Below are 27,711 nucleotides of genomic sequence, written 5' to 3' on the forward strand. Positions count from 1 at the left end.
TATTTTGGTACTGTTGACGCCAAAACATGACAAAGAAGTCTATTCATGGGGACTTTGAAGAACATTCACATGAATTGCCATTAACGAGTATTCCACGCATACGTTTTTTAATAGTAGAAAATGTTGGTGAAAGCAGACATTAGAAAACATACCACCCGCCCCCTTAACTTGGTAGAATCAAACCAACACCATTGAAATATAATGGACGATTACTGGTGAGCTGAATCAAAACGAGATCACCGAGGCATTATCTGGTCCAATTGATTTGGAAGAGCAAGCGGCCGCAGAGGACCGCGAGGATGAGCCCGATGCCGAGGGCCGCGTTGTTCAGACGGCGCGCTACGGCGCTCTTCGCCCCGGCAGCCTGCAGATCACCACGATCTATCGCCTTCCTTGTCTGCGAAACGCACGCACACGCACACGCACACGCACACACACACACACACACACACACACACACACACACACACACACACACACACACACACACACACACACACACACACACACCAAGGGGGTTGGGAGAGAACAACAACCGTGACTGGCACGAAATCAACCCAACTCTGACCTTTTTGGCCAAAGCCTCGAAGAATGGTAACAATTATGTGGGAAGGCGGACAATGACAATGGGTTCTGGCTTCTGTTAACTTAGTTACTGAAACTAGCACAATGGACATCTGTTGATGTGACTGAGGCTACCCTCAATCGTTTTATTGTGGATCCAAGAGAAGGTGTTTTCTCTTGATTGAGGCCAATATAAATCATAATTATTGTTTGCAAAGTCCACTATTTAGGTAGCATCACCTGAAGCATTGGCGCGCATAGTTTAAACAAAGATGAGAGTAACAAACCAGGATATGACCCCATGACAACTTCCTCTATATGCATTGTTGGGAAATTATGAGTCATCTTTCAAACCATACCGCTTCCAACAGCTGCTTTGCGTTAGTCCACTTTAGATGAGAGATTCAAAACACTTTCATTTTCTGAAGCTGCAAAGTAGCCCAAGTCTAAGTGCAAACAACCACGAAAACCAGCAGTTTTATTGTTAAGGTGAACTTTGTGTTTGGTGTATCAAATATGGATCTTTCCGGGCAACATGCGAGGACATTTGGGGTGAGATGAGAGTGCAATGAAGACGGTAATGAACCAAGGGGAGATAATTCAAGTAATAAGAGGAAGTAGATAGGTTACAGCGCCATGGCAATTCAATTATACGTAATGATTCATTAGTTCACAGGTCATTATCTACTATAATCTATGAATACTGGGGACAAAGCAACAACATCAATTGGGAGATACAGGAAATAGAGATAGGAACAGTTTGGCACAAGAGTCATAAACAACTTTATAGTTGTTTATAGACAGCTAGGCATATATAGAACTTCATAAATGGTTATACATCAAACTTATTTTTTATAAAATAACCAACTTGAAGATGGTATATATGTGACTCAGTTTGCGAAAAATGTAAAACCCTTCGTCTTATTTCTCCTGCCAAATTACCTTGAGTGTTTGCGTGTGTGTGTTTCTTTTTTTATTCGATTTCTCTGCAAATTATTATAACAAATAAATGAGTGCAAAGACCACATGTATTAAACTCAAATGTTTGTAACTTTATTCATGCATAAATGTGATACATGTATCACAAATGATGTAGGCCTATGAACATTTATACATCATACAACGTTTCACAATGTAAAAACCTGCTAAGATGTGTATGTTTAAAGGGTATAAAATGTGAGGATTTCGTAGTGAAATACAGAATATAGTAAATATGGAGGAAAGCATAAATGCTTTGCAGCAGTGAGACAACGCTGAATTTATTTTTGCACAACTTTTGGCTGGCCACGTGTTCTTCGTGCAAAGACAGAGCAGAAAAAAAAAAAATTCTTTCATATGATCAAAATTTTACTGGAGGATTGACATCAGTAATGGACGTTGTAGTTGGAAAATTGATAAATATGCACATATCGTTTAAACTTTAAATTATTTTCCTTTGTTGGTTTCGAAATTCCGAAACTTTATAATCAACTTAATATATTTCTTCGGAAATTGCTGCAGTATAAAACGTCTAAGGCCTAAGCATATGCTAACAACGCTACATATTTAAAGACGTAAATGTTGAGTAAAATACCAATGGGCCTACACCAACTGCGCAATCTTAAACCTTAAAACAAAATTACTTGATTGGATCAAAAGATCAACAAACTTAGATTGGGGCTGATTAGCGAGTATGGTATGAGTGAAAGATAGATGTTCATGCTAGATATTCTCTAAACCGAGACTAAACCGAGATAGTCCAATTAGACTAATCTAGTGATGGTGTACAGGACGATGAGGGCTATTCCGATTCCCAGAGCCACGTGGTTCAGCGTTCGGGCCGTTTTGCTCTTCCTCTCCGCGGTGATCTGGTCGCCGGCCATTTTGGCATCACGGGTCTAAATGAGGGGGAGGGTGTGAGGGGGGGTGGAGGTTGGACACATGAGGGGCGTAAGGAAGGAGGAGAATAGCAAGACAAATTGTGAGATTAGAGCAAGCCCCCGAGAGCACTTTAATCATGGACCTATTAAAGGGACACTGTGTAAAAATTACTCCCATCTAGTGGTACAATTGTATATTGCATTCAAACTAATAGTGCTCGCTTGTTCAAAAACTACGGTGGGCAGTATTTGCCAAGAAGCTGTGTCATGACATCCAATACTACATCATCGAGTCATTCGAGTGATGATGAGGTTCGTTATTCGAAACAAATTTCAAACTGCATTGAATCATTAGTGTAAGCTAATGATGTATGAGTAATTATTCCTCGAGCAAGATACTGAAGTATTTCAGTCATCATTCACGCTGGCTCAGAGTGAAAACGCGTTTGAATTTCCTGTAACACCTAGTGCTTTTTGTCCCTCTCGGCAGTTCATAGACCGGAAGAACATGGAAGCCTCCATGAAGCTTACCCGTCCTATGTAACTACATATTAATTTTTCTTCGCTCAGGAGGATGAGTGAGATTTTTGTCAGAGATAATTTTACACCAATGAGGACTTATTTATGAATGAATACGTTGATTTGAGGTAATAAATGACTGAAAATATTACACAGTGTCCCTTTAAAGAAGACTTTAATAGGTCCATGTGGGAGCAATGCATACTGCCGCAATCCACCAGTGCTCAGCGGCCAAGCCTGGTATTGCAGCTGTTTAAGCGGGCTGTGGACGGGTCCCTCGATTCAAGGGGCCCAGAAGTAGACCGTTCCCTCCAATACAAGTGGGGACCAGGAATGTGTCTCCGCAAAAAATGTCTGGATATCAATCAAAGGCTCATAATTATCTTTATACCATGTACTAATAAAATGTAAGTTTTCTCTTTTCAAAACGCCACCTCAAGCGTTTTATTTTTTGCAGGAGAAGGAGAGGTGGGCAGCTGAGAAGGAGTTGAGGTGAAAAAAATGTTGTTTCGGCCAGGCATCCGAGAGGGCTCAGTGCCCTCCGTTAACTTGTCGTGTCCGAGGTTTTTCCTTTTACTTAACATACATGACGTTGATGGTTTTTGGGTGCTTTGTTGACTTTTTATCGCTTAAAGTCGCCGAGGGATGTATAGACCGACCTCTCGCTTATGATGCTACAATGCTACACACCGAAATATTTCTGCATCCGGCATGCATGCACTAGGGCGTGGCTGGCTCCCAAGATGCCATTTTTGAATCCGCTGTCCTTTCTTTAATAGGTCCATGGATTAGAGCCATGGACCTATTAAAGAAAGGACAGCATAGTTAGGTCCATGGATTAGAGCCCCCCAAAAAAAATTAAATTGTTCAGCACAGCCAATGACAAGAAGGATTAGTTTGTGACGGAGTTAGCAACATTAGCGAATAATGAAGAAGAGGAAAAGGGTGAGGCGTATTGTATTTGAAAGACAGAGTTTATTAGACTTGGGCGGTATTATGGTATTATACCAGGATTTTAGAAATACAGTCTAGGGCTGGGCGATTAATCGTATTTTAATTGTAATTTCGATCTTAGCGTAAAACGATCACAAAATTAATATAATCACGTTTTTACTTTTATTTTATTTTTTTATTAAATGTTTTATAGAAAGTGCAGTCTAGAACAGCTGGATACATATTCATTATTTTGGTTTGAACATGTTCTTTTTGACCATTTTGTGTATTTTTTTTAAGGCTAAATTTCACAGTTCTCAGTTACATAGGGTTTTTTGGGAGCGACTGGCTGAATAAATACATCATGTTTTCAAACTCAAAAATAATCGTTTGTATAATCGTGATTTTAATATTGACCAAAATAATCGTGATTATGATTTTTCCCATAATCAAGCAACCCTACCGACGGCATTAGGCCAGTGGAGCACCGGCTTGAATCAAACGCACATTAATCGGTTAATACCGGTCAAACTGCCTTGACATACGTGGAGTTGCCCATCTATTCATTGTTCTATGGGTTTTTGGTGTTTGATCCCAGCAAGACTTGTCTTGACTTGGCTAATTGCAGGTTAGACATGGACCTCTATCACCAGCAGCTCAGCTTTGAAATTACATGGGTGAGAATGAAAAACGAGATGCCGCCCAAGCCCAGAGCTTTGGGATAAAAAGACAAATACCCAAATGGCAGTACTTAGTAATCAAGTGATACCACAGGGAAAAAAGGTACAAATGCAACTTTCTTGCATTTTCAATCTGCACAAACATTTTCAAACTCCATCTTTTTACAAATGTTTGTAACTTTATTCATGCATAAATGTGATATATTTATCCAAAATGATGTATGAACATTAGTACATCATACATTTATTTAACAAACATGATTGACAACCGATATATGTAAAAATCTGCTAAGTTAAAGATGTGTTTGTTTAAATGGTATAGAATGTGAGGATGTCTTAGTGAAATCAAGAATATAGTAAATATGGTGGAAAGCATAAATGCTTTGCAGCAGTGACACAATGCTGAACTTATATTTGCATAACTTTTGGATGTCCACGTGTTCTGCGTGCTGTATCAAAGACCGAGCAGAAAAAACTAAAGGGAACACTGATTGACAAGAGACTGTAAAATGATTAATTTTGCTTTGATACGATCAACATTTTATAGGAGTAAATGGACATCGTAGTTGGAAAAGTGATGAAAAAGCACAAAACTTAAAAAGCACAAAACTTTCAAACGTTATATTATTTTCCTTTGTTGGTTTCGAAAATTTTAAACTATAAAATTAAACTGTCGAAAGATATTTCTTCGGAAAAGTGCTGCAGTGTAAAACGTCTAACGCCTAAGCATATGCTAATAACGCTACATAGTTAAAGACATAAATGTTGAGTAAAATACCAATGATAAACCAACAGTGCAATCTTACACCTTAGAACAGAATTACTTGATTGGACCAAAAGATCAACAAACTCAGATTGGCGCTGACTAGCCAGTATGGCATGACTAAACCGAGATAATACAATCAGATTATCATACGGCTAATACAACAATCATGCCGATGATGTATAGGACGAGGAAGGTGAGGCCGATCCCCAGAGCCACGTGGTTCAGCGTTCGGGCCGTATTGCTCTTCCTCTCCGCAGTGATCTGGTCGCCGGCCATGTTGGCATCACGGGTCTAAAGGAGGGGGAGGGTGTCGGAGGGGGGGATGGAGGTGTGGTTGACACATGAGGGGCGCAAGGAAGGAGGAGAAAAGCAAGACAAAGTGTGAGAATAGAGCACTCCAAAAAAAATTTAAACCGTTCAGCACAGCCAACGACAAGAAGGATTAATTTGTGACGGAGTTAGAGCAACATTAGCGAAGATTGAAGAAGCAGAGCAAAAGTCGATGGGCGGAATAAAGGGTGGGGTGTAGATCTCATTGTTGAAAGACAGAGCTTATTAGTCTTGGGCGGCATTACGGTATTAAACCAGGGTTTTTAGAAGTACCGACGGTATGAGTTAATACCCTGACAAATACAGAAGCTCCTCTTTCTATTCAACCTTCAGACATCTTATGAATACATTTCTTATTCTGTGTATATGTATATTTTGGCGAGGATTTGAAGCATGACCTATCTATAAATCCAAAATCAGTTCCCCCGCGTAGTTTGAAAGTAGACATTTTAGGAATTTAGAAAGATATTGTTTATTCAACAGATATTCCTGCTCCGAATCACGAGGGCAAGTAAAGACACGTCCGCAGGTCTGAGCCCTGCGTGTCTAGAGAGGTATACCTGCCCTGGAGCTAGGCGGGAAGCAGCACTCCTCTCTACAGAGCCACAGTTTGGGCACCAGAACAACAACAACAGTTTTGCGCGGCCAGTGGAGCTTGAATCAAACGCACATTAATCAGTTAATTCCGGTGAAAATGCCTTGACATACGTGGAGTTTTTACCATCTATTCGTTGTTCTATGGGCCATGAGTGTTTGATCCCAGCAAGACTTGTCTTGACTTGGCTAATTGCATGTTAGACATGGACCTCTTCACCAGCCGCTCAGCTTTGAAATTACATGGGTGAGAATGAAAAACGAGATGCCGCCCAAGCCTAGAGCTTTTGGATAAAAAGACACGTACCCAAATGGCAGTACTTAGTATTTAGTAATCAAGTGATACCACAATCTCAGTTGTGAAATCCAAGGTTATGATTCCAATATATCAAAAACATTATGTTGAATCAGGCATTCTTGGACAAATGTTTGTAACTTTATTCATGCATAAATGTGATATATTTATCCCAAATGATGCATGACATTAATAGATCATACAACATTTATTATCAACCCTGATTGACAACGGATAAATGAAAAAATCTGCAAGGTTCAAGATGTGTTTATTTAAATGGTATAGAATGTGAGGATGTCTTAGTGAAACATAGAATATAGAAAATATGGTGGAAAGCATAAATGCTTTGCAGCAGTGACACAATGTTGAACTATAACTTTTGGATGTCCACGTGTTCTGCGTGCTGTATCAAAGACAGAGCAGAAAATACTAAAGGGAACACTGATTGACAAGAGACTGTAAAATGATTAATTTGCGTTGATATGATTAGCTTTGATATGATTTTGCTTTGACATTTTACAGGAGTAAATGGACATCATTTTTGGAAAATTGATTAATGTGCACAAAACTTTCAAACAGCAATTATTTTCCTTTGTTGGTTTCGAAATTCGAAATTTTTAAACTATAAAATGAAACTATAAAACATTTTTCCTTGAAAAAGTGCTGCAGTGTTAAAAACGCCTAAGCATATGCTTATAACGCTACATAGTTAAAGACGTAAATGTTGAGTAAAATACCAATGATAAACCAACAGCGCAATCTTACACCTTAAAACAAAATTACTTGATTGGATCAAAAGATCAACAAACTCAGATTGGGGCTGATTAGCCAGTATGGTATGACTAAACCGAGTTAATACAATTAGATTAATTGAAGCCTCGTTGTATGACAATTGTTTGGACGATTATCATGATAATCATTATCAGGGAGAAGGCAAGGCCGATTCCCAGGGCCACGTGGTTCAGCGTCCGGGCCGTATTGCTCTTCCTCTCCGCGGTGATCTGGTCGCCGGCCATGTTGGCATCACGGGTCTAAAGGATGGGGAGGGTGTGAGATTAGACTACCCCAAAAAATAAGAAAACAGTGCAGCACAGCCAATGAAAAGAAGGATTAGTTTGTGATTGAGTTAGAGCAACATTAGCGAAGATTGAAGAAGAGGAAAAGTCGATTGGCGGAATAAAGGGTGGGGTGTAGATCTCGTTGTTGAAAGACAGAGCTTATTAGTCTTGGGCGGTATTACGGTATTAAACCAGGGTTTTTAGAACTACCGATGGTATGAGTTAATACCCTGACAAATATAGAAGCTCCTCTTTCTATTCAACCTTCAGACATCTTATGAATACATTTCTTATTCTGTGTATAAGTATATTTTTGCGAGGTTTGGAAGCATGACCTATTATTAAATCCAAAATCAGTTCCGCCGCTTAGTTTGAAAGTAGACATTTTAGAAATTTAGAAAGATATTGTTTATTCAACAGATATTCCTGCTCCGAATCACGAGGGCAAGTAAAGCCACGTCCGCAGGCCTGGTTGTCTAGAGAGGTATACCTGCCCAGGAGCTAGGCGGGAAGCAGCACTCCTCTCTACAGAGCCACAGTTTGGGAATGAAAACGCTTATATCCAAATAGCAGTAGTAATCAATTGATACCACATGAAAAAAAGTGGCCAATGGAAGTTTACTTTCATTTTCTGCACAAAGAAAAGTCAACTTCATCTTTAAGGTGAAATTAAGCGTCTCTGCTGCTTTTCAACTTATTGACCGGCTTCTCGTGCACCGTGCCTAAAAACCTCTGCTTCAAGATGCAGAACCAACCACTGCTACTAGCCGTTTGCTACAGCCGTTGTTACGCAAATGCTTTGGTATTGCGAGATTGGAAACAGCTGTGGGCCTGCTGCCATACATGGCGTTGTTGTGCTAAGACACCAAACCAGAGCCCAGTTCCCCTCCAGCACTTGAGACCTCACTAACATGGCTGCCCAATCAGGCTGACTGCAGCTGGGCGGCAGCTTTTCTAACCAAATCCATCATGTGCTCTAAAAGAAACTGCACCGTTTCCTTCCATCCCACAGAGCGGGAAGATGCTTTGATTTATGATGTGTATAGAGGCGTAGGATGCATATATGGACAGGATAGCATTTAAAATGACCTTGTAAAGACATAAAAGAAGGTGTATGAAAAGAATAAAACACCAGGCCCGTATCATTATCAAAACACTGTCACAATAAACCGCTCTTTCAACATCAGCACCCTGAGTCCTTTGTCTGGAGTTTGGCACAGGCATTGCAACACTGGTAGGTGTGGCTCACCTGGCCACATCATGACAGACTCTACCAGGTGAGGCTACTTAAACCAGCCATCATCCACACACACTCACACACACACACATTATCAATTTATAATGATGAAAATAATAATAGCTTCTTTTTTTTAAAGCGCTTATCTTGGTACTCAAAGACGCTTTACAAAAAGGGATACATACAGACAGTACAGACACTCAAACAAGAGGCAAATAAACAAAACTACACATTAAGAGAGAGAGAGAGTGGACGATGGCGGAGGTTGATTTGTCAGATGTTGTAGGTGGTCCTGAAGGGATGGGATTTAAGATGACTTTTGAACAAAAGTTGTGTATCAGAGTTTCAGAGGTTCATTATGCCTCATGTATTTAAGTATACTTAAAGTATAAGGTATTTTTCTGTTCAACATTTCAATGTATTCAAAATGGATTTTGATAGATCCATAAAGCGTTAACAAAAGGGGCAAGAAAAGTAGGGCCGCTCGATTATGGAAAAAGTCATAATTACGATTATTTTGGTCAATATTGAAATCACGATTATTCAAAGATTATTTTTGTGTTTGAACACATAATGCATTTATTCAGCATTTCTCTCCAAAAAAAACCCCTTGTAACAGAGAACTTGGAAATTTCAAACCAAAAAATACACAAAATGTAAAAATCGAAATAATGCACAAATATGTATCAACAAATATTTTATTTATTGATTATAGTTTGGAGATCGTTTGACCCATAAATTTAAATCACGATAAAAATACGATTAGTTCCTAGATGAAAGTATTTTTTGTTACCACCAATTCAACCATAATTTCACTAGAGTTAAACGATCAGACCAGCGCAGCTTCTTAGATGAATATAACTTGGTTCGTGTGTAGCGGGTTGTTATCTATTACGGCCATAAGGTTGGAAAATGGCAACACCTACCACACAGTTTTGCAAGCATACCCAATGTGTTGTGCAAACTGTGAAAAAAAAAATAACATTACCATTTCGACAGAACTTGATTTATCAATAACCAACGCTACCAGTTAACTTTGCATGGGATGCAATAAACCCCAGCTTTTGCTGTGGGACAAAGGTTTAACTTGGTTTAATGTCCAGCTAAAGCATTTGACACAGTGCAGGCATTTGGGGCAGCTGGAGGTCTTTAGGGACATTTGGGTTTTATAATGTGCAATAAATACTTGTGGTTTAGCATTGCTTTTAGAAGATGCTTGGGTTCTTCTCTGAGTGCATAGTTTAGTTCCTTCCCAAGCCATGCTTACATAGAATCTTTCAAAAAACCTAGCCTTAAGGTTTAGTTTGTTAGGCAGTAATATATAATAAAAAAAAACTATAAAGGAATCTGGCTTTCACAAATTCATGAATGTGATATTGATATTCAGACCACAAAAGGTTTTGAGGACACAGCTATAAAAATTAAGCCTGGGAACCAGACTAATCTCGCAAGCTCATGTTTCATTTGCTCTGCAGATAGGTCAGTTTCCCCTCCCATACAAAAGTATTTTCTGCCCGGTACGGGATTGGTCGGTTGTGATTGGTCCGTCCATCGCATAGCAGGCAGAAAGCTTTTTATATGGGGGGGGAGTAGGACCATATCTGCAGAGCAATGAAACATGAGCTTGCAAGATTTGTCTCATTCCAAGGCTAATGAAAATCTATACGATTGCCATTGTACTAGATCATAGCCCTCATGCCAACTACTGGGTAAGAGGGCTAGCATGACATGGCAGGTATATCGCGATACTGATGACATAGTTGAAGTAGACATGGATTCCAGCAGTAAGAAATAAATATAAACACAGTAAAACAAAACAGCAAATGGGCACATACGGAAGAACACGCACAAACATACAATTCAATGTTTCCCCAAACACTGTATTGTTAAGGCGGCCGCCTTAACAAACAATAGGGCCCCGCCTTGACTACCAATGTATAAAAATATATATATATATTATTAGATATTTTTTTATCGACAAAAAATAAAGATAAATAATGCATCAATAATTATAAGAGTGCCAAGAGATGGAGAAAAAACATTGATCGTCATTTCTACAATCCATTTCTGTCTGGCGTCGCCACTGAACAAGAAGCCCACTGGGCTTCGTTGGGCTGTCTGCATACATCATTATATGAACGGGATCAACAACATTCCAGTGTTTGCTTTCAAATGCAATGACTTAGGCTGTGCATCCCGCTAAACTCAACGCGTATTAACAAACTATATTTAGTTATCATTATTATTCCAGCCATTTATTACAATTAATTTTTAGTTCTTATTTCCTTTAGAGCTTAGTCTCAATTTGTAGCCATATGATATAATGTTGACTAAATGACCATTAGCATATTACTATGAATATGATATTACTTAACATTACCAACAGAAAGGGAACAGAAAGGCTCACGTAAAGGAAAATGCTTCATTCTTTTGGCTACATAGCTCAATGGTTGGTACAGTATGCATCTCCCTTCCTGCCTGCTGCAACAAATGTATCTAATAATGTTATGGCTCTAAAGCCGTTGCTGTTATCCATCTGTGTCTTTACAGTATGTAAGTAAGCACAGAGTACAGCTCTCAGCAAAAATCTGAGCGTGGCAACCACTTTCCTATTGTTGCTGTATGTAACGCATTAGCCATCATCAGATACCATACATCTTTACATGGTGGTTAAGATTACGTTTCCATTTTTTAATCTCCTTTTTTTTAATTCTGTGTTAAAAAAACAACATGGTAGCTTTGCAATTCTACACCACGTTTAGGCAACAAGTCTATATTTCATACACATGTTGTATTGTGAGCACTCTCTAATATTAGATAAACATGATAATAAAGTCACTAGACCCTGGATGTCTAGTTTTCTATTAATTTTCTATGAATACTATTTTTTAAGCAAGGAGACCTTCAAGCAAACTCGATAGAAATTCTCCCCGAAAAAAAAGGCAATTGTTTTCGGACGATGCAACTTTCTATACAACAATTTTCCATTGGAAAACAACAGGGAGATTCTGGTAGAAACCACAGAAGCCGGAAATGATTCAACCACCGTTACGATGCCAGATTGACTTCCAGTAAACCCAGGAAGACGGGACAGAAAGAGCAGACCCACTGAGGATGAACCGGGTCCATCAGGATTTTAAAAGCTATAATATAAATTGCCACTATATTTTACACAAACTTGCATTTGAATTCGATTTTTTGGAAACTCTATTTATCGCTGAACTTTATCCATACGAAGTGTAAACCCCTGGATTTTAAACGTATACCTATCCAAGCTGTTTAAATGGGATCTCATGAGCCACTGCTGTAAATGAGGAGCGGATGTCAGCTTGTTCTCCAAAAACATAACCTAAAATACTTTCGATTCTTGGGAAATGGGTTTGGGTGAGGCTCAGCTTGGTGACTGCAAGGAAAATAACACTTATCTTTTAAGTTACCCCCCCCCCCCCCCTCCCCCCGTATCACAATACAAAAAGCCTTTTGACAAAAAGGAAATTCCAGGCAATTTATCTCTCAGGCCAAGTTACAGAATGCAGAAACCAGAAGTTACGGACAAGGTTCCTTTATTAACCGTCAGAAGAGAACAGTATGACAGAGTGCGAATATAATAACGTAATCACACCTTTTAATCACAGACCTGTTTTAAAAAAGTATTTAATAAAAAAAGAAATGGAATAATAGCCAATACAAGCTGAACATTTGAAATACTGTGGACGTAGATAGGTGGCAAGGTTTGGAAGGCGTAACAAAGAACAAGAAAGCCTAAGAACAGTTAAACGAGCATCGCATTAAACCGAGATAATAAAATTGGATTATCGGAAGAATATGAAGATCATTGAGAGAATGAAGAAAGTGAGCCCGATGCCCAGAGACACGTGGTTCAGCACTCGGGATGTTCTGCTGTTCTTCTCCGCGCTGATCTGGTCACCGGCCATGTTGGCATCGCGGGTCTAAAGGATAGGGAGGAGGGGAGTCGTGTGGATGACCGGTGAGGGGGGCGCAAGGAATGAGGAAAAGAGCAAGACAAAGTGAGAGATTAGAGCCCAAGATAAAGGAAAACAGTTCACAACAGCCAATGGCCCTTTCTCTATCTGAGTTCTTGCCTGATCTTGTGTTATTGTGTCATTGTTAAACGTCCTCTTATTTTTGTCGAGTACTCCCCCAAGAAGTTTGCCAAGAACGGGTACAATTCCCAGAAGTGTCATCTAACCCTTGGCTGCGTTCCAAATCCCATACTTCTTTTTACTTCTCAGTATGTACTGCGTCTACCCTTACAAAGTGGGTACTGTTGCATAAAGAATGCAACCACAATTAGGAAATACTGCAGGGGATGTCACTGATTAGCACACCTATAGTGAGCAAAGAACATGCTGGTTTGCGTACTGAGAAACGCGACCGAATGTAGCTCAACATCCTGGTATTTTTAACATACTGCATTTTCCATTCTATGTATGAGGACACACTAAGGGCCCTATCTTGCATCCTGCGCAAGTGACTTAGTCACTGGCGCATGTGTCGTTGCTAGTTTACAACTGGCGCAGAGCGTTCTTTTCCCACCACCGCCACTCGCCGGTTCGGCGAAATGAAGAGGCGTGTTCTGGCGCAAACGGTATTTTGCAGTTTCTGAATACAATTGCGGCACAGACCAGGAAATACCTGGTTTAAAGTCAGTGGCGCGTTGTTCAGATGCTATTTTAAGGGCGCATGCATACATGCGCATGCGATGCATACGGATTGCTTGTGCACCTCGCGCATACACTTTGCTTCTCTCATCTACACGGACAGCAGTTCCCATTTTTGCAAATCATACATAATGACAAGGAAAATATTACCACACAAGGAAGATCATTGTGGTGTCCATAAAGATAAAATAAATAGGCATAAATCGAGTGTACACATTTGCCTAAATTATTCACGCGAATTATAGCAGGCGTAATGACGGATCAAATTAACCTTGTTGACCAATAGTGGCAAGAGACACATGTATATAAGGACACCTGTCAAAGTGGGTGTTCCGTCAAGAATCAGGAACCACAATTCTGAAGACTGCGAAATAAATTCTGAAGACTGCGAAATCACCTTCTGTAAGTCCATTTAAAACCTTACTCTGCAACTTACCAGTTAAGTTGAGGTTGCTCATAAATTTTCTATTGCACAGTAGAATGGAATACGTCTTGGCAAAGAGGATCAGACGCCGGGGGGAGAGGGTCTAACGGCCCAGACACACCTAACTCTCCCTGAGTGAGGAGAAATGCAGGCGTAAGCTACGCCTGACCCGTCACTCGTATTACTGCAATACCTTACTGCGTCCGTATCTCTGCCTATGCCTATTGAGGTGAATTAAAGTTATCTCGAACTGGAATTATGACTAGTCAGAATCAAATTGTAGATATCTCAAACTGGAATTACAGATATCTACTATTCAGTTGCAGATATCCGTAATTCAATACTACTTATTTTGGAGCGCCTGGTCCTCTGTCAATGCAAAATCCGCCATCATAATAGCAATCCGCCATGGAACAAGCGCCGATCGCTCTTAAAGGGGATGCGAGAAAACGCTCTGATTGGTTCATTGCACGTAACGCCCAAACCACACCTACGGGTAATTAGGCTGCTTTAGACCAACCCTTTTGACACTTGCGCCGCGGCGCAAGTGTAATTTATCCGCCTGTAAAATAGCGATAATGCCGTAGAACCGCCCACAAAGCTACTTGCGCTTTGCGCTTCCCACTTGCGTTTCAGACTGTTAAAATAGGGCCCTAAATCTGTTTCTTGCATACTAAATTAGAATGGTGGTATGGGTATTGGGACCAGGGAAAGTTACCTGGCAGCACAGATATCCCAGCAGTCATTTCGCCATTCGAGCCAGGAGGGGCAAGAGGCAGAACTTGCAAACAATGGAACTTTTTTTATTTTTATGAATATACTATTTCATCCCTAAAGTCACATCTGATCATGTTTAAGGCGAGGAATCAATTGCGTCGATTTCAAATGTTGGCAGTTTCACCGGAATTGATTCGGAAATGTCTGTCAACGATCTCGGAGTCGAGAAGCTCCATACTCGACTGCTGGTAACATTAACGCTCACAGACCCCCTCGGCGCATGGACCACAGCAGCTAACGGAGAGGACGGCGGAGATCAACCAGGCCAACTTCTAATTGAGAAAGGCCACTATGACAAGAGGGACGAGAGCAAAGGTAGCGAAGAACGAAAAAGATTGGAGAAATCAAGGGTGGATCAGGGAGCTTGTGATTGAAAGATGGAACGTATAAGGCTTGATCTTAATTAGACTGGAGATGGATCATGGTTGAAAAGTCATTGAGAAATTATAAAGGTATACTTCCATACCGACAAAAATACAGGTGTTACGCTTTCTATTGAACGTGTTTTCCAACATCTCATAAATACCCCCGTTGGGATTATATCGTATTATGTCGCATATTCGCATGGTGGCAATATGTTTGACTCTACAGTTTCACCTGCATTTATTTGCTACTGGCCAGGTGTAAAAATAACTTTTTCCGGCAAGTTTTGCAGATATCGTCTTTAACATTCTTTGTGTATCCGAAATACTCCTACATTGACGACTACAGGTGATTTTTGGGTGGATACAAAGCTTCAATGATTGGTCCCCCAGACTGCTATTGTAGCGTATCCCTCCTCAAACTGGTTTCAACTTTTTTTTCCTTCTCCTGCAGGTTGTGCCAGCAACTTTGGTTCAATTTTCCTCACTGTGCAAAAAAAATGCAATTAGTACAATATCACCTTTTTAAGAGACCAGATGCACTCGGTGTAGCTTAGCCTGGTTACCAAACGTACCAAACCAGGGGGCTCTTATATCAGGGTAAATAATAAAAAACGGTTAAGTGCCTTCCTTCTCTCTATGGAGCCATTGTTGTTGCATCGGGCAATTAAAAAGTACCCTGCCTTAAACATAGCGAAACTTAATCAAAATTAACCTGGATACGTCTCATGATTCAAAATGTCTGCAATAGACCTAATATACCTTTAGCTGAACCTTAATGCAAATCCAACTTTAATTTCATTTTAATTAAGTAAATTGTTCAATATGCAAGTTATTTTTCAATATAATTTTTTTTTTTTAATAGCAGCTGTTACCTACCGTTGGGCATAGATGCAAGACAAACTGTGAAAAGTATCAAACCCAAAGATGTTTTACCCCATCCCAAAATCTTGTGTGTTGAGGAAATATTATCCTGCTCCACTAATGTACTGATCATGTACTTTAATGAGTACCTCAGAGGCTTTCAAGAGATGAAGAGCAGTGCAGCAGAAATGCCATCATACAGTTATATCAAAGCACATTATGAATTGTATGCATCATGTTGCCAGGCAACAAACCAGATTGACATTTGGTTTGTTACATTGTCTTTTTTGCTCTGTTGGAGGACAAAGAGGAACATTTAAATACCAATTAAAGAGAGATAACTGGCCAATTGTCTTATATAAGCTGCTATCCAATAACATCCCCCATTTGGAAGTGGCGTGTTAACCGATATCAGTCTCCCTGAGCCAGACACCTGATCACAAGCGTACTGCCGGTTTACTGCAAGGTTAAGAAACCCAGGATCAAGGTCCCTTAACCATCTGACGATAGTTGTATCAATCCCTTTTCCTGGGATTTGGGGTGTTGTTTTGGGTCTCTGGTGCTCCCACACGCATACAAACTTTGAAAAAAGATTTTTTTAGTAAGATATATGTTTCTGAGAGTACCTCGTCTACAATTACCAAACGAGCGAGTCAGTTTTGGCGCCCCCTCCTACGTAGGAAGGGGTTACAATTGAATATTACCTCCCACTTCCCCACCCCCCTCCAATCAGAGCATAGCTAAGATTTTGTGGACCAGCGGACCAGTGGTTGGCGGAGATGTTCGATTATTTCAGAAGCAGGGATGTTCCATGCAGTTTGCCATGTGACTACCGGGCAGGGATTCCGGCAGTCCGGCAGGGGGAGCTCGACGGCAGTCCGTCAGCTACGGCGGCGGGTTAGATAGATATATATTCCGCAAACGGCAACCATCACTTGTCCTCCATGCTGTGGTTCACTCTGACAGCTCATTGGTCAATGCGCAGCAGCTCATTTGCATTAAAGCCAGACACCAGAAACAGCGCATTCTGAAGGGACTGAAACAGAGGGGAATAGCAGTAGGCAATTTTTTTTCCATAAAAGCTATTTCCAGCAAACAGCTTATAAAAAACCTGTTTTTTCTGAACTCATATACTATGTTTAATTGTTGGGAAAAAACCATAATATGTCTCCTTTAAAGAAAATCACGACAGCGTAACAGGTCAAAGCAATTTTACCTCAAACCCCAAAGTGTTCAGGTAATCCACACAAAACTACTTCTACCTAGTTGTGGACTGCGGTGTCTGAGAGATTTGGAGAACGCAAACGGTGTGTGGCACATTTCATATACAACATCGCCCATCATGATGTTCATACAGAATGAGGGTACATAAAAGGTATCACAACTAGGGCTCCAGACTAACTTGTTCACAGGTAACACTGATGCAACCTAGCTTTTCATTTAGTAGCACCACAACAAATTAGGTAGCACCATTTTTATTTTTTTTGTGAACGGGAGTTCCTCTTGAGCGATGTTGAAGGCGGTGTTAAACTTGATGATCATATCTTCATTCTCCGCCGAGCGATTGCTCTCATCTATCCTATTAAATGAGGTGGGGAGGGGCTGGGAGCTTCGTGTGTTGCAGCGGTCCCTGCACGTCTGCATTCGTCTTCAGAAGAAGAATCTGAGATTCTTGTTGCTTCCTCTGCTAACCCTTCTCCACCACCACCAACAACAGCCTCATTCATTTCCTCTGGCGCATTTTTTTTCTTAAAATAATCGACTATCGACAGCTTCATATTGTATTTGCTTTGTTTACTTTTTCGTGCGTGCTGCGTGTGCAGCAAGACTGTGCACGTGTAGTGTGCAGACCATAGACTGTAAAAGGTGCAGACAGACAGGCAGGCAGAGACAGGAAGCGAGAGAGAGTGGTGGACTCGCAGGAATGAGCCAGAAAGTAAGATTTTATTATCAACCACAACCGCGGGAGTGGGGAGAGAAAGAAAAAAATAAATAAATAAAGTCATCAAATCCCACCTGAAACACGTTGTTTGTGGTCTATATATTAAATTGAGTTACCTGTTTAACCTTTAGTTTTGTTCAGATTGTTTTCCAACTGCTGGTTTTATGTTCACGTCCCTACTACCACCTAGACAAAGAAGCCTGAGTGTCGCAACACCAACCATAACCTCACCATTATATTTAACACAATTTCAAACGCCAACGCTTAGTTAAAACATAGCATCTCAAGTTATGTGTGATTGCTACAGCCGCTGTCACACACAATGCTTTGGTATTGCGAGATTGGAAACAGCTGTGGGCCTGCTGCCGTACATGGTGTTGTTGTGCTAAGAAAATAAGCCAGGGCCTAGTTCCCCTCCAGCACTTGAGACCACACTGAGGCCCCGTTCACACGAAGCCGATTTCATGGCGAAACCGCAAAGGTCTTGTACGCCTTTCGTACACACGAAGCCGGTGAATCCGCTGACCGAAACCGCAAACTTCTGAAACCACCCTCGGAGGTGGTTTCAAATCTACCCGGTTTCGTTTTGGATTCGTGTGGACGCCTGAAACCGACTGAAACCGCAAACCATGACGTCATCGCCCCACCCCTCGACCTCCTAGCCAATGGCTCTTAAGCCCGCGGAGTCTCAGAAATCACATGCAAGCATGCGCATAAGGGCAGCCTTTATGCGCATGCTCGCCTCTTCTTCTTATTTCATTTCTTCTGGATTTCTGTACCAGAAGCAGCGCCCCTTATGGGCCTGGAATGTGTACTACAGCGTTTCTACAGATCTACCCGGTTTCGCTTGGCTTCGTCTTTACGGAGATACTTCGAAACCGGATAGATCGAAACCGTAACGGTTTCGCACGTTTCGGCTTCATGTGAACGGGGCCTAACATGGCTGCCCAATCAGGCTGACTGCAGCAGTGTGGCAGATTACCTAACCAAATCCATCTTGTGGTTTGTGCGTTCACACCAAACGCGACATTTGTCACCCGTTCGCCTTGTCGCAGAGCTTTTGTCGCGCCACAAATCATAATCTGTCGCTGTGCAAGTTTTGTCGAATTTGTCGCGCCACAACAAGATAACCACCATTGCATGTCTTTACCTTTTGTGGAAGAGGGAGAGACGTCGGAGGACCCGACGCAGTATATTCATAATATTGTAATGACCACGGAAGAGGCAGTGAATTAAGTATTGAATAGACAGAGACTTATAAGATAGGCCTACCTAATAAACCGTTGGAACACACAAGACCGGAAACATAGCAACGCCGGTAAACAAACCCCGAGAAGCCCAATCCCTATGAGAGCTCCCCGCGCTACAGCCATCCGGAGGCGCACAGAGCTTTTGGCCGTGATATTATCTAAACAAATATTACATTATATACTATTATATTATAAATAGAGCTCCGGGAGTTGCAAACGGCAACATTCACTTTTTCCTCCATGCTGCAGTTCACCGCGGACTGCGCTGCACTGAGCTTGACGGTTGAACGCTGATTGGCTGTTACGCTACACATGTGACTCAGTGGCCACGCTGTTGAACGCTGATTGGCTGTCATCACACGAAATTCGCATCAAAGTTGAAATATTTCAACTGAAGCAAATTTGTCAAGGTACAAATCCTCGTGAACGCTCTCGCCTGTGCACGGCGAAAGTGTGGCGCGACAAATCAAAACGCCGGTTTTCTCTCCCGAAAAATTCGCCCGATACGCATCTCTATGTTCACTTTCTATGGGATCTTGTCGCCCCGTCGCGTTTGGTGTGAACGCACAAAACTGCACTGTACCCTTTCATCCCACAGAACAGGAAGATGGTTTGCTTGATGCTGTGTAAAGAGGAATAGGATGCATAGGAAAGGATAGCATGCTGAAGGACCTCATGAACATATACAAGATGATGTTATCTATAAAATATATACAGACCTCTGAAGAATAACTCCCGCCTCCGAGGCTCCTGGTTCCATCGGTCAAATATCTTACATACAAATGTACACTATAATTAAAGTCCTTAAGTGGTGAGGTTGTAGATTGCAAAAATACACTTAATGCAAATATTAAAATAGTATACCAGGCAAAGAAGTATATTTCCTCTAAGTAGAACTATACTATTTACAGTATAATTGGAATAACCATTTTAAGTTCACTGGATGGTAACTTTTAAACACATGCAAGTTAAACAAATTATCAGAACATAAAATAAGAATATGCTTTCAGTGATTCCTGTCCGAGGTCCTCAAATATAATATTATGTGTGTGTGTGTGTGTGTGTGTGTGTGTGTGTGTGTGTGTGTGTGTGTGTGTGTGTGTGTGTGTGTGTGTGTGTGTGTGTGTGTGTGTTTATGTGTGTGTGAGTAAAACAAATTCCAAATTACATTGTAACCTTTTATGATAATTCAATAAAGATGAGAAAGTATTTTAAATCACCACCAATCATACTATAATTACACTACAGATAAACAATCAAACCAGCGCTACGTCATAGATGCATATAACTTGGCTGGTTTGCAGTGTGTCGTTATCAACTTCAGCATTTTAACTTCAAGTATTATTAGCGTATACTATATACCCCATTTCAGTATATTTACACACTGATTACAATAAACACCTTATATACTTTCAGTGTACTCTAAATATATTGTTCAATCAAGTTATTAGCAATCTTGGAATGTCCGGGAGGGCTGTAACAATAGATTATTGTATATGTAATGTACTTTAATACTAATTAAAAAACTATTAACATACATCAAAAATCATTATTCAATATTTCATACGAATCATTAGAAAGACAAATCGAGTATGCATTCGTGAAACGTTATCAGTCTCATGCGGTCAGGGAAAGTGCTGTTAAGTGTTTTTGAATAATAAGTTCCTCATTCAAAACCACCGTCATGGAAATTAAAAAATGGGTATTTTTCCCTTTGTGTTGTGTTCCTGTTCGGCTCACAGCTGTTTCACCACTTGTACTACCTCGTGGGACCAACAGTCTACCTTGCTCTTGACTGGGTATAGATAGATGGGGTCATTGCCCCTGATGCCAAGGTCCCGTTTGTATGTGAGCAAGTGTAAACAGACAGTTATATCTATTTGTATAATATGTTGTGAAGGATTCTAGGGTTGGGTATAGGGATATCATGTGAATCCGCAGCCATGATATCCCATGGGTGGGCGTCCCATTGTGAGAGAATACTAGAGTTGGGAGTGGCTTTAAGGGATAGGCAAAGAGGAAGAGCTAAGGAGGCGTGGAGTCTACGTTTATGGGAAACGTCCACGGCTAAGAATCAAAAACATCTGATGAAAGTAATTGGAGAGAGAGGGGAGGATTATGTGGAATCATTTTGAGTTCTCCTTGACTCACACACACACACAGACACAGACAGACACACCATACACACACACACACGTCTCTGTGTCCCAATGTTACTGGTGAGGTCAGAAACAAGGAGCAGCAGTCTGCATACATTCCCCTATACTATGTGTGTACTGTGTGAAAAGGCTGAAAGTCCTACATGGCTATGCTATATATACCGCTGGCAGGAATACGCCACGACTAGGCACACACAGACACACCAATACACATACATACAAACACACACACACACACACACACACACACACACACACACACACACACACACACACACACACACACACACACACACACACACACACACACACACACACACACACACACATGCTGAAACGAGTGACAAAGGTCAGGTCTGTGTCACTTCAAACACCTGGCAGGTGCTGCTAAACAGAGCTCCTGTCCTTATTATCACTTAGATTGAGAAGCCCGGGAATACCAAAGTTCTGTTGTACGGGGGTCTCTCTGAGGCGGATACACCCGAGAATTAATCCAGAGAACGTTCAAAAACCTAGAAGTAGAAGTTCACCCTTTGCATGAATTTAAGTGGACCACTTACTAGCAGACTCATGTTTGCCGTTCGTTTAACGATCATTTTAATGAGCAAGGTTATGTACTGTAATTCAGCGACTCAGACTAAAAAGTGATAACCACATTGATTTCCTAATTACATTTGCGACGGACCGTGATTGATCTCGAGGCAAGGCATCCCGTTCACTTCGTATTGGACGGAATAAACCCCATCTTGGTGTTGCTGAGTGTTGAGTGATGGTAACCTAGCCTTAATGTCTAGTGTGGCAGGGATCAATGTAATCTAGTCTGATGGAAATTTACCTGTGGCCGTCCAAAGGTCTTCTTACCACACCTCTTCCTAACTGACTCTTTCTGCCACCTTCTCAACTGTGGACTCAACTCTGTCCTTATTAGTTAGAGAAAGACCAAAGCAAATGACCAAGTATGAACCAAAATAATACGTAAATATAATGTGAAGAGTTGGAAAAAAACATTCAGGAAGTAATTTCTGAAGTCCCATCTGTATCTGGCGTCTTCATCAAACAAATGAAGAAAAAACTATTTCATTATCATTTCATGTCAGCCGTAAAAACATTTTGAGCTGCTGATTTCTTTCAGAGCTGGGTTTCAAGTTTTAGCCATATGATGTAATGTTTACTAAATGGTCATTAGCATATTACTATGAATATGAAATTACTTCAAATTACAAAGAGAAAGGGAACAAAAAGGCTTACGTAAAGGAAAAGGCCGAATGCTTTTGGCTATATTGCTCAATGGGGTTGGTACAATATGTAGCTCCCTTCCTGCCTGCTACACCAAATGGATCTAATTATGTTCATGGATCTAAAGCAATTACTGTATCTTTCCATCTGTGTCTTTACAGTATGTAAGTAAGCCCAGAGTACAGCTCTCAGCCACAATATGAGAGTGGCAACCACTATATCTATATCTCAGCATCATAATGGACCCCACGCTCTCCTTCAAGGCACACATGAACAGCGTCAGAAAAACATCCTTCTTCCACCTCTGCAACATTGCACGCAATCGACCCACCCTTTCGTCCTCAGCTGCCGAAACACTAATCCACTCCTTCATCACTTGCAGACTCGAATATTGCAATAGCATTCTGCATGGCCTCCCCTCCACTATTCTTCAAAAATTGCAATATGTACATACGCATCAATTTCAAGATTCTCCTCACCACCTACAAAGCGCTAAACAACTTTGCGCCCTCGTACATAACAGATCTCCTCCATCGCCACTCCCCCACTCGCCGCCTACACTCCGCTGATGCCAACCTCCTCACCTCCATCACCAAGACCAAGTATCGCACCCTGGGGGACAGAGCCTTCGCCATCGCCGCCCCTACCCACTGGAACTCCCTCCCTCCGGCCATCCGAAACTCTGATACACTCTGTTCCTTCAAAAGTCAACTTAAAACCTATCTCTTCAGGACCACCTACAACATTTGACAAATCATCCTCCGCCATCTTCCACTCTCTCCCGCTCTCTTAATGTGTTGCCTGTGTGCTGTTGTTTATTTTTTTCCCCTTTTGTTTGATTGTCTGTACTGTCTGTATGTATTCCTTTCTTATTTGTAAAGCGTCTTTGAGTATTTAGAAAAGTGCTATAAAAAACTCATCAACTATTATTATTATTATAATAAATAATAATAATAATAGATTCAATTTATATAGTGCTTTTCTCACACTCAAAGCGCTTGCTTATCTAACTGTAGCCTTCTACAGACTCCATACACCAGTTCACAAACGTCAATTTCATCTTCCATTTTACAAATTAATTCTTTAAATGAGTGCGTCTGAAAAGATAAACATGATAGCTTTAGCAATTCCATAACATGTTAAGGTCCCAAGTATATTTTACAAACACGTTATCATTTTGTTTTTGTATTGTCCACAGAAGATCCACAGAAGATACAGATACACCTTTTATTTATTCCAAGAAAACATTCAACCTAATTCCCCCAAAGAGAAGGCAATTTTGTCAGAAGAAACCACTTCAAGTGCCCTGCTTTGGGCAACCAAACAAAAGGAGAGAGGGAATGAAAAAGAAGGGAGCGAGAGGGAGAGACTTTGGTAGGAAGAAACTGCTTTGTACCACAGAAGAAGGTGGGAATGTATCAACAACGACTGGAATGACTTCCAGTAAGAACAGAAAAAACAGAGCCACTGAGAGTATAATGGACCCATTAGTGTACTACTGGACCAATCAGCTTTTCAAAAGCTGGAATATAAATTGCTTATTTTACACAGACTATGCAAGTCTGTGAGTAAAGTTATTATAAACAGACTTACATTTTTATGATATTTTGAAACTCTTTGTAAGCACTGACATTTGTTCAACGACATAGGGTCAACTCCTTGTGTTTGGAAAAGACTAATCATCCATTGCTCTGGTAAACTACTATCTGTTTAAAATGTGCTTGCCTGAAGCAGTGCTATGAATGAAGAGGTTATGACGTAAAATCTTTTTGCAGAAATGAAACCTAAACTGCACTTTCATTTGCTGGAAGTTGGAAGGGTGGGGGGTTGAGTGCAAGGAAAATAATACCTATCTTTGAAGTTGTGCAAACAAGCACTCTCTCCCTCTCTCCCTCCCTCCCTCCCTCCCTCCCTCCCTCCCCCTCTCTCTCTCTCTCTCTCTCTCTCTCTCTCTCTCTCTCTCTCTCTCTCTCTCTCTCTCTCTCTCTCTCTCTCTCTCTCTCTCTGATTATGTGGAAAACAAAACCTTCTGCTTAGCCCTATCCCTATCCCACGTAATACAAAAGACTTTTGACAAACTCCCAAGCAATCTCTCTCTCCAGCCAAGTTACCAAATGTAGAAACTGGAAGTTGTGGACAAGGTTCCTTCATAAACAGTCAGAAGATAACAGCATCACTGAGTGTGAATATGAATCCTAGTCCCTCTCCTTATCACAGACCTGTTTTGAACAGGGTATTTCTGGCCTGAGCCATGTGGTAAATGTAGCCGAAAAAAACGTTACGCAAATATTGTGTCCAACTGCTGGAAGGCAAACAAGCGATGCAGATCTCAGGAGGCTGCAAATCACAATGGTAAGAAAACACACTGATCAGCACGTCAGTGTGTTCTGTAGCGAAGTGATCAAGAAATATGAAACACAAAATATGAAATAAAATACCAAGAAAATACAGATTTAAAAAGTTTTAATAGTTTAATTTACAGCATTTGACCTTTATTTTAAAAAGGAAAACGTTTTCTTCATCAGTGAAGACAATGTAGTATCAAAGCTACAATCCAGGGGTTGACACTAAGGTTTCAAAAGCACTTGCCCATCGGACAAGTACAGGTCAGGTTCAACTTGCCCGAATGTAATGTTCACTTGCCCAAAATATAATCAGAATCGTGAACGGGCCTCTTTTTGCCAGGCACCCGGCCTGGTTTTGGGGGTGCTCAGAAAAATCATCCTAGCTCAGACTGAAGCTGAATGTTAGCTTCCACACATGTGTTTAAAAAATAACAAACTTCTCTTTGTTTACTTATTTATCGAGCGGTCACATCGTGCCATGAAGTGATTTCAGTCCACAGTTGCAAGCTATCGCCAAGTTATATGTAGACCTGCATGATTTGATGCAAATGTACATAACTAAATGTCAGAGGTAGTAGCAAAGATATGTCTTTTTTAACTTTCAAGTTTCTTGTAGCTCTAACTGAATAATCACAATCGCGTTTCTAGTAGGGTTGTCAGTCACGATACTGGATTTTCTAACTTCAACACTATTCCTGGAAAAAGATCGATATTCTATACCATTTTCGATATCAGGGGAAACGTTTTTTTCAGGAAAGAACATACCCAAAGTAAAGAGATTATATCTCCACAACTGCAAGGGCGATAATGTCATCTTTGGGCCAAAAGAAAGATTGTTGTGCAAGTGAAATATTCAATGGGGATAATACTTGGTTAAAGTGAATAAAGCCATGGAACCAGCATAAGTGGAAGATAACATTTCCACCTGTAATAATTATCAGTATCAGTTGGTCGTTATCAGTTGGGAGCGCTGTCTTACTATGAGACACAAATAAGGTAGATATCTTACAATTTTGACACTTGACACCTCTATTTAAAGTTCAGGGCAATCGAATGCACCAAGCCAAACACTCGCAAATAAATATATGGCCACTAGATTGCGCTGAAGAATATGTTTTCTGATTGAAGGCAGTTTACCTATTTCCTAAGAAACCTTCTCTTATTCATTGATTGAAAACACCATGTTAAGTTGCAAAATTTGGCCCAGATACTAGATAATCTGTTTATGGTGGTTTTATTCGATCAGAATCAACTTTGTGGACAAAAATCACAAAGGTAATACTTCATTTTTGGTTGTTAAAAGAAAAGGGGACGTTTCTTCTTAAGTTGTTATTTGCAAGTTTTAGTCACAGAATGATATAGTTTGGACTGTTGGAATAAGTGGAGGCTCAGCTTTCATGTAATATATACAGTAGTTTGTGAGGGTCCAATTTCGTGAAAAAGATCGCTATTGCTGTGCGCATGTGCACAGTTATGAAACACAAAACCGTGTTCTTGACTTTCCTTGATAATTTGGTACTTCCAAACTGCACTCCTCCATCACTACTCCATTTAACTTCTACCTAAACCGTTCGCGGAGGTGCTGCACTTGAGATGCTAGCTGTGTTGGCTAACCTTTAGCGAATCACTGCCAGAGACCGCACTGCGAGTGAGTGACAGAAGGCGGGGCTATATTCGCACTGAAGCGATGCGTGTCTGTTAACTCGCTTTCCGAGAGAAGAGAAGACAGCGCGCTGATCAATTGCAAATACTTCTATTTTGTGTGGTTTTGCGGAACAAAAGGTTGTTCTGCAGTTTCTAAAAACATTTGAATAAATAGCTTTTATATTAACATCCACCCAAAATCCACTTGCCCGTTCGGGCAACCAGAAAAAATCTCAACTTGCCCAAACATTTTTTTTACTTGCCCCGGGCAAGCGGGCAACCGTTAGTGTCAACCCCTGCAATCTCTGTTAGTGTTGCCTGAACTATAAAGTAGAGCTGTCAAGCGATTAAAATATTTAATCGTGATTAATCGCATTAATGTCATAGTTAACTCTAATTAATCGCGATTAATCGCAAATTCTTTTTCTATGCTAAATATCCCTTGATTTTTTTGTCCCATAATTCTTCTCATTTTAATTCTCTTATTAACATGGTGAAGTGCATCGGCTTGCCTTGTGCAAATGATTTTTTATTGATAACAACATTGGCATATACACTGATCAAAACAGGACGATACAAAAAAAGAGCCTATAGTGCAATTAAACGACTGCTTTGAACAAATGTCATTTGAACATAGCAGTCAGGCTACTGCTTCTTTGTTTTGAGCCGAAGAAAAAAAAAAAAAGAAAAGATTTTTTTTTTTTTTTTTTATAAAATAAATGCGTTAATCGCGCGATAAAAAATTTAACGCCGTTAAATTTGGGTTGCGTTAACGCCGTTAATAACGCGTTTAACTGACAGCTCTACTATAAAGTCCTATCTGTTGACTGAAGTCATCAATAAATCAACCATCAAGTTATATTACTTGGTACGTTAGCTTTTAACCTAAGTTACAATCTACTTACTGTTGGCTTCCGCAAAAGGAAGCTTTCACTCAGTAAACAGAGGCTGTTCAGGAAGTATGTAGCAGTTATATTACTTGGTACGTTAGCTTTTAACCTAAGTTACAATCTACTTACTGTTGGCTTCCGCAAAAGGAAGCTTTCACTCAGTAAACAGAGGCTGTTCAGGAAGTGCGGTACAGGGACACATTGACGAGACTATGTCTCGTGAAATTAGACTATGGCACCTCCATTGTCTAATTTCGGCCGCCAAACTATCAATGTCAAAAAATAATGATAAAAAAAATAA

The 27,711-nt window shown here is 40.5% G+C and overlaps 1 protein-coding gene and 1 long non-coding RNA gene across 6 annotated transcripts in view; one reads left to right on the plus strand and one right to left on the minus strand.

Moving 5' to 3' along the window:
- Nucleotides 1–80: 80 nt before the first annotated feature.
- si:dkey-33i11.9 (interferon-induced transmembrane protein 3) overlaps nucleotides 81–27,711 on the minus strand; it is a 31,697-nt gene continuing 4,066 nt past the window's right edge. Inside the window, exon 3 of one of the 5 annotated variants that reach the window (XM_030371487.1) lies at nucleotides 81–397. In XM_030371487.1, the coding sequence (XP_030227347.1) occupies nucleotides 248–397 (150 nt within the window). In that variant the 3' untranslated portion in view covers nucleotides 81–247. Of the gene's footprint in view, nucleotides 398–1,595; nucleotides 2,442–4,712; nucleotides 5,613–6,791; nucleotides 7,572–12,381; nucleotides 12,786–27,711 lie in introns of those variants that run through there. The other 4 variants (XM_030371490.1, XM_030371488.1, XM_030371486.1 and 1 more) reach the window with 4 other exon arrangements.
- On the plus strand, nucleotides 3,593–3,905 carry LOC115554686 (uncharacterized). Its single transcript, XR_003978632.1, has 2 exons — nucleotides 3,593–3,721; nucleotides 3,772–3,905. It is a non-coding gene; the product is annotated as an uncharacterized LOC115554686 (long non-coding RNA).

Source organism: Gadus morhua, chromosome 11, assembly GCF_902167405.1.
Source record: "Gadus morhua chromosome 11, gadMor3.0, whole genome shotgun sequence".
In the NCBI taxonomy this organism is placed as follows: Eukaryota; Metazoa; Chordata; class Actinopteri; order Gadiformes; family Gadidae; genus Gadus; species Gadus morhua.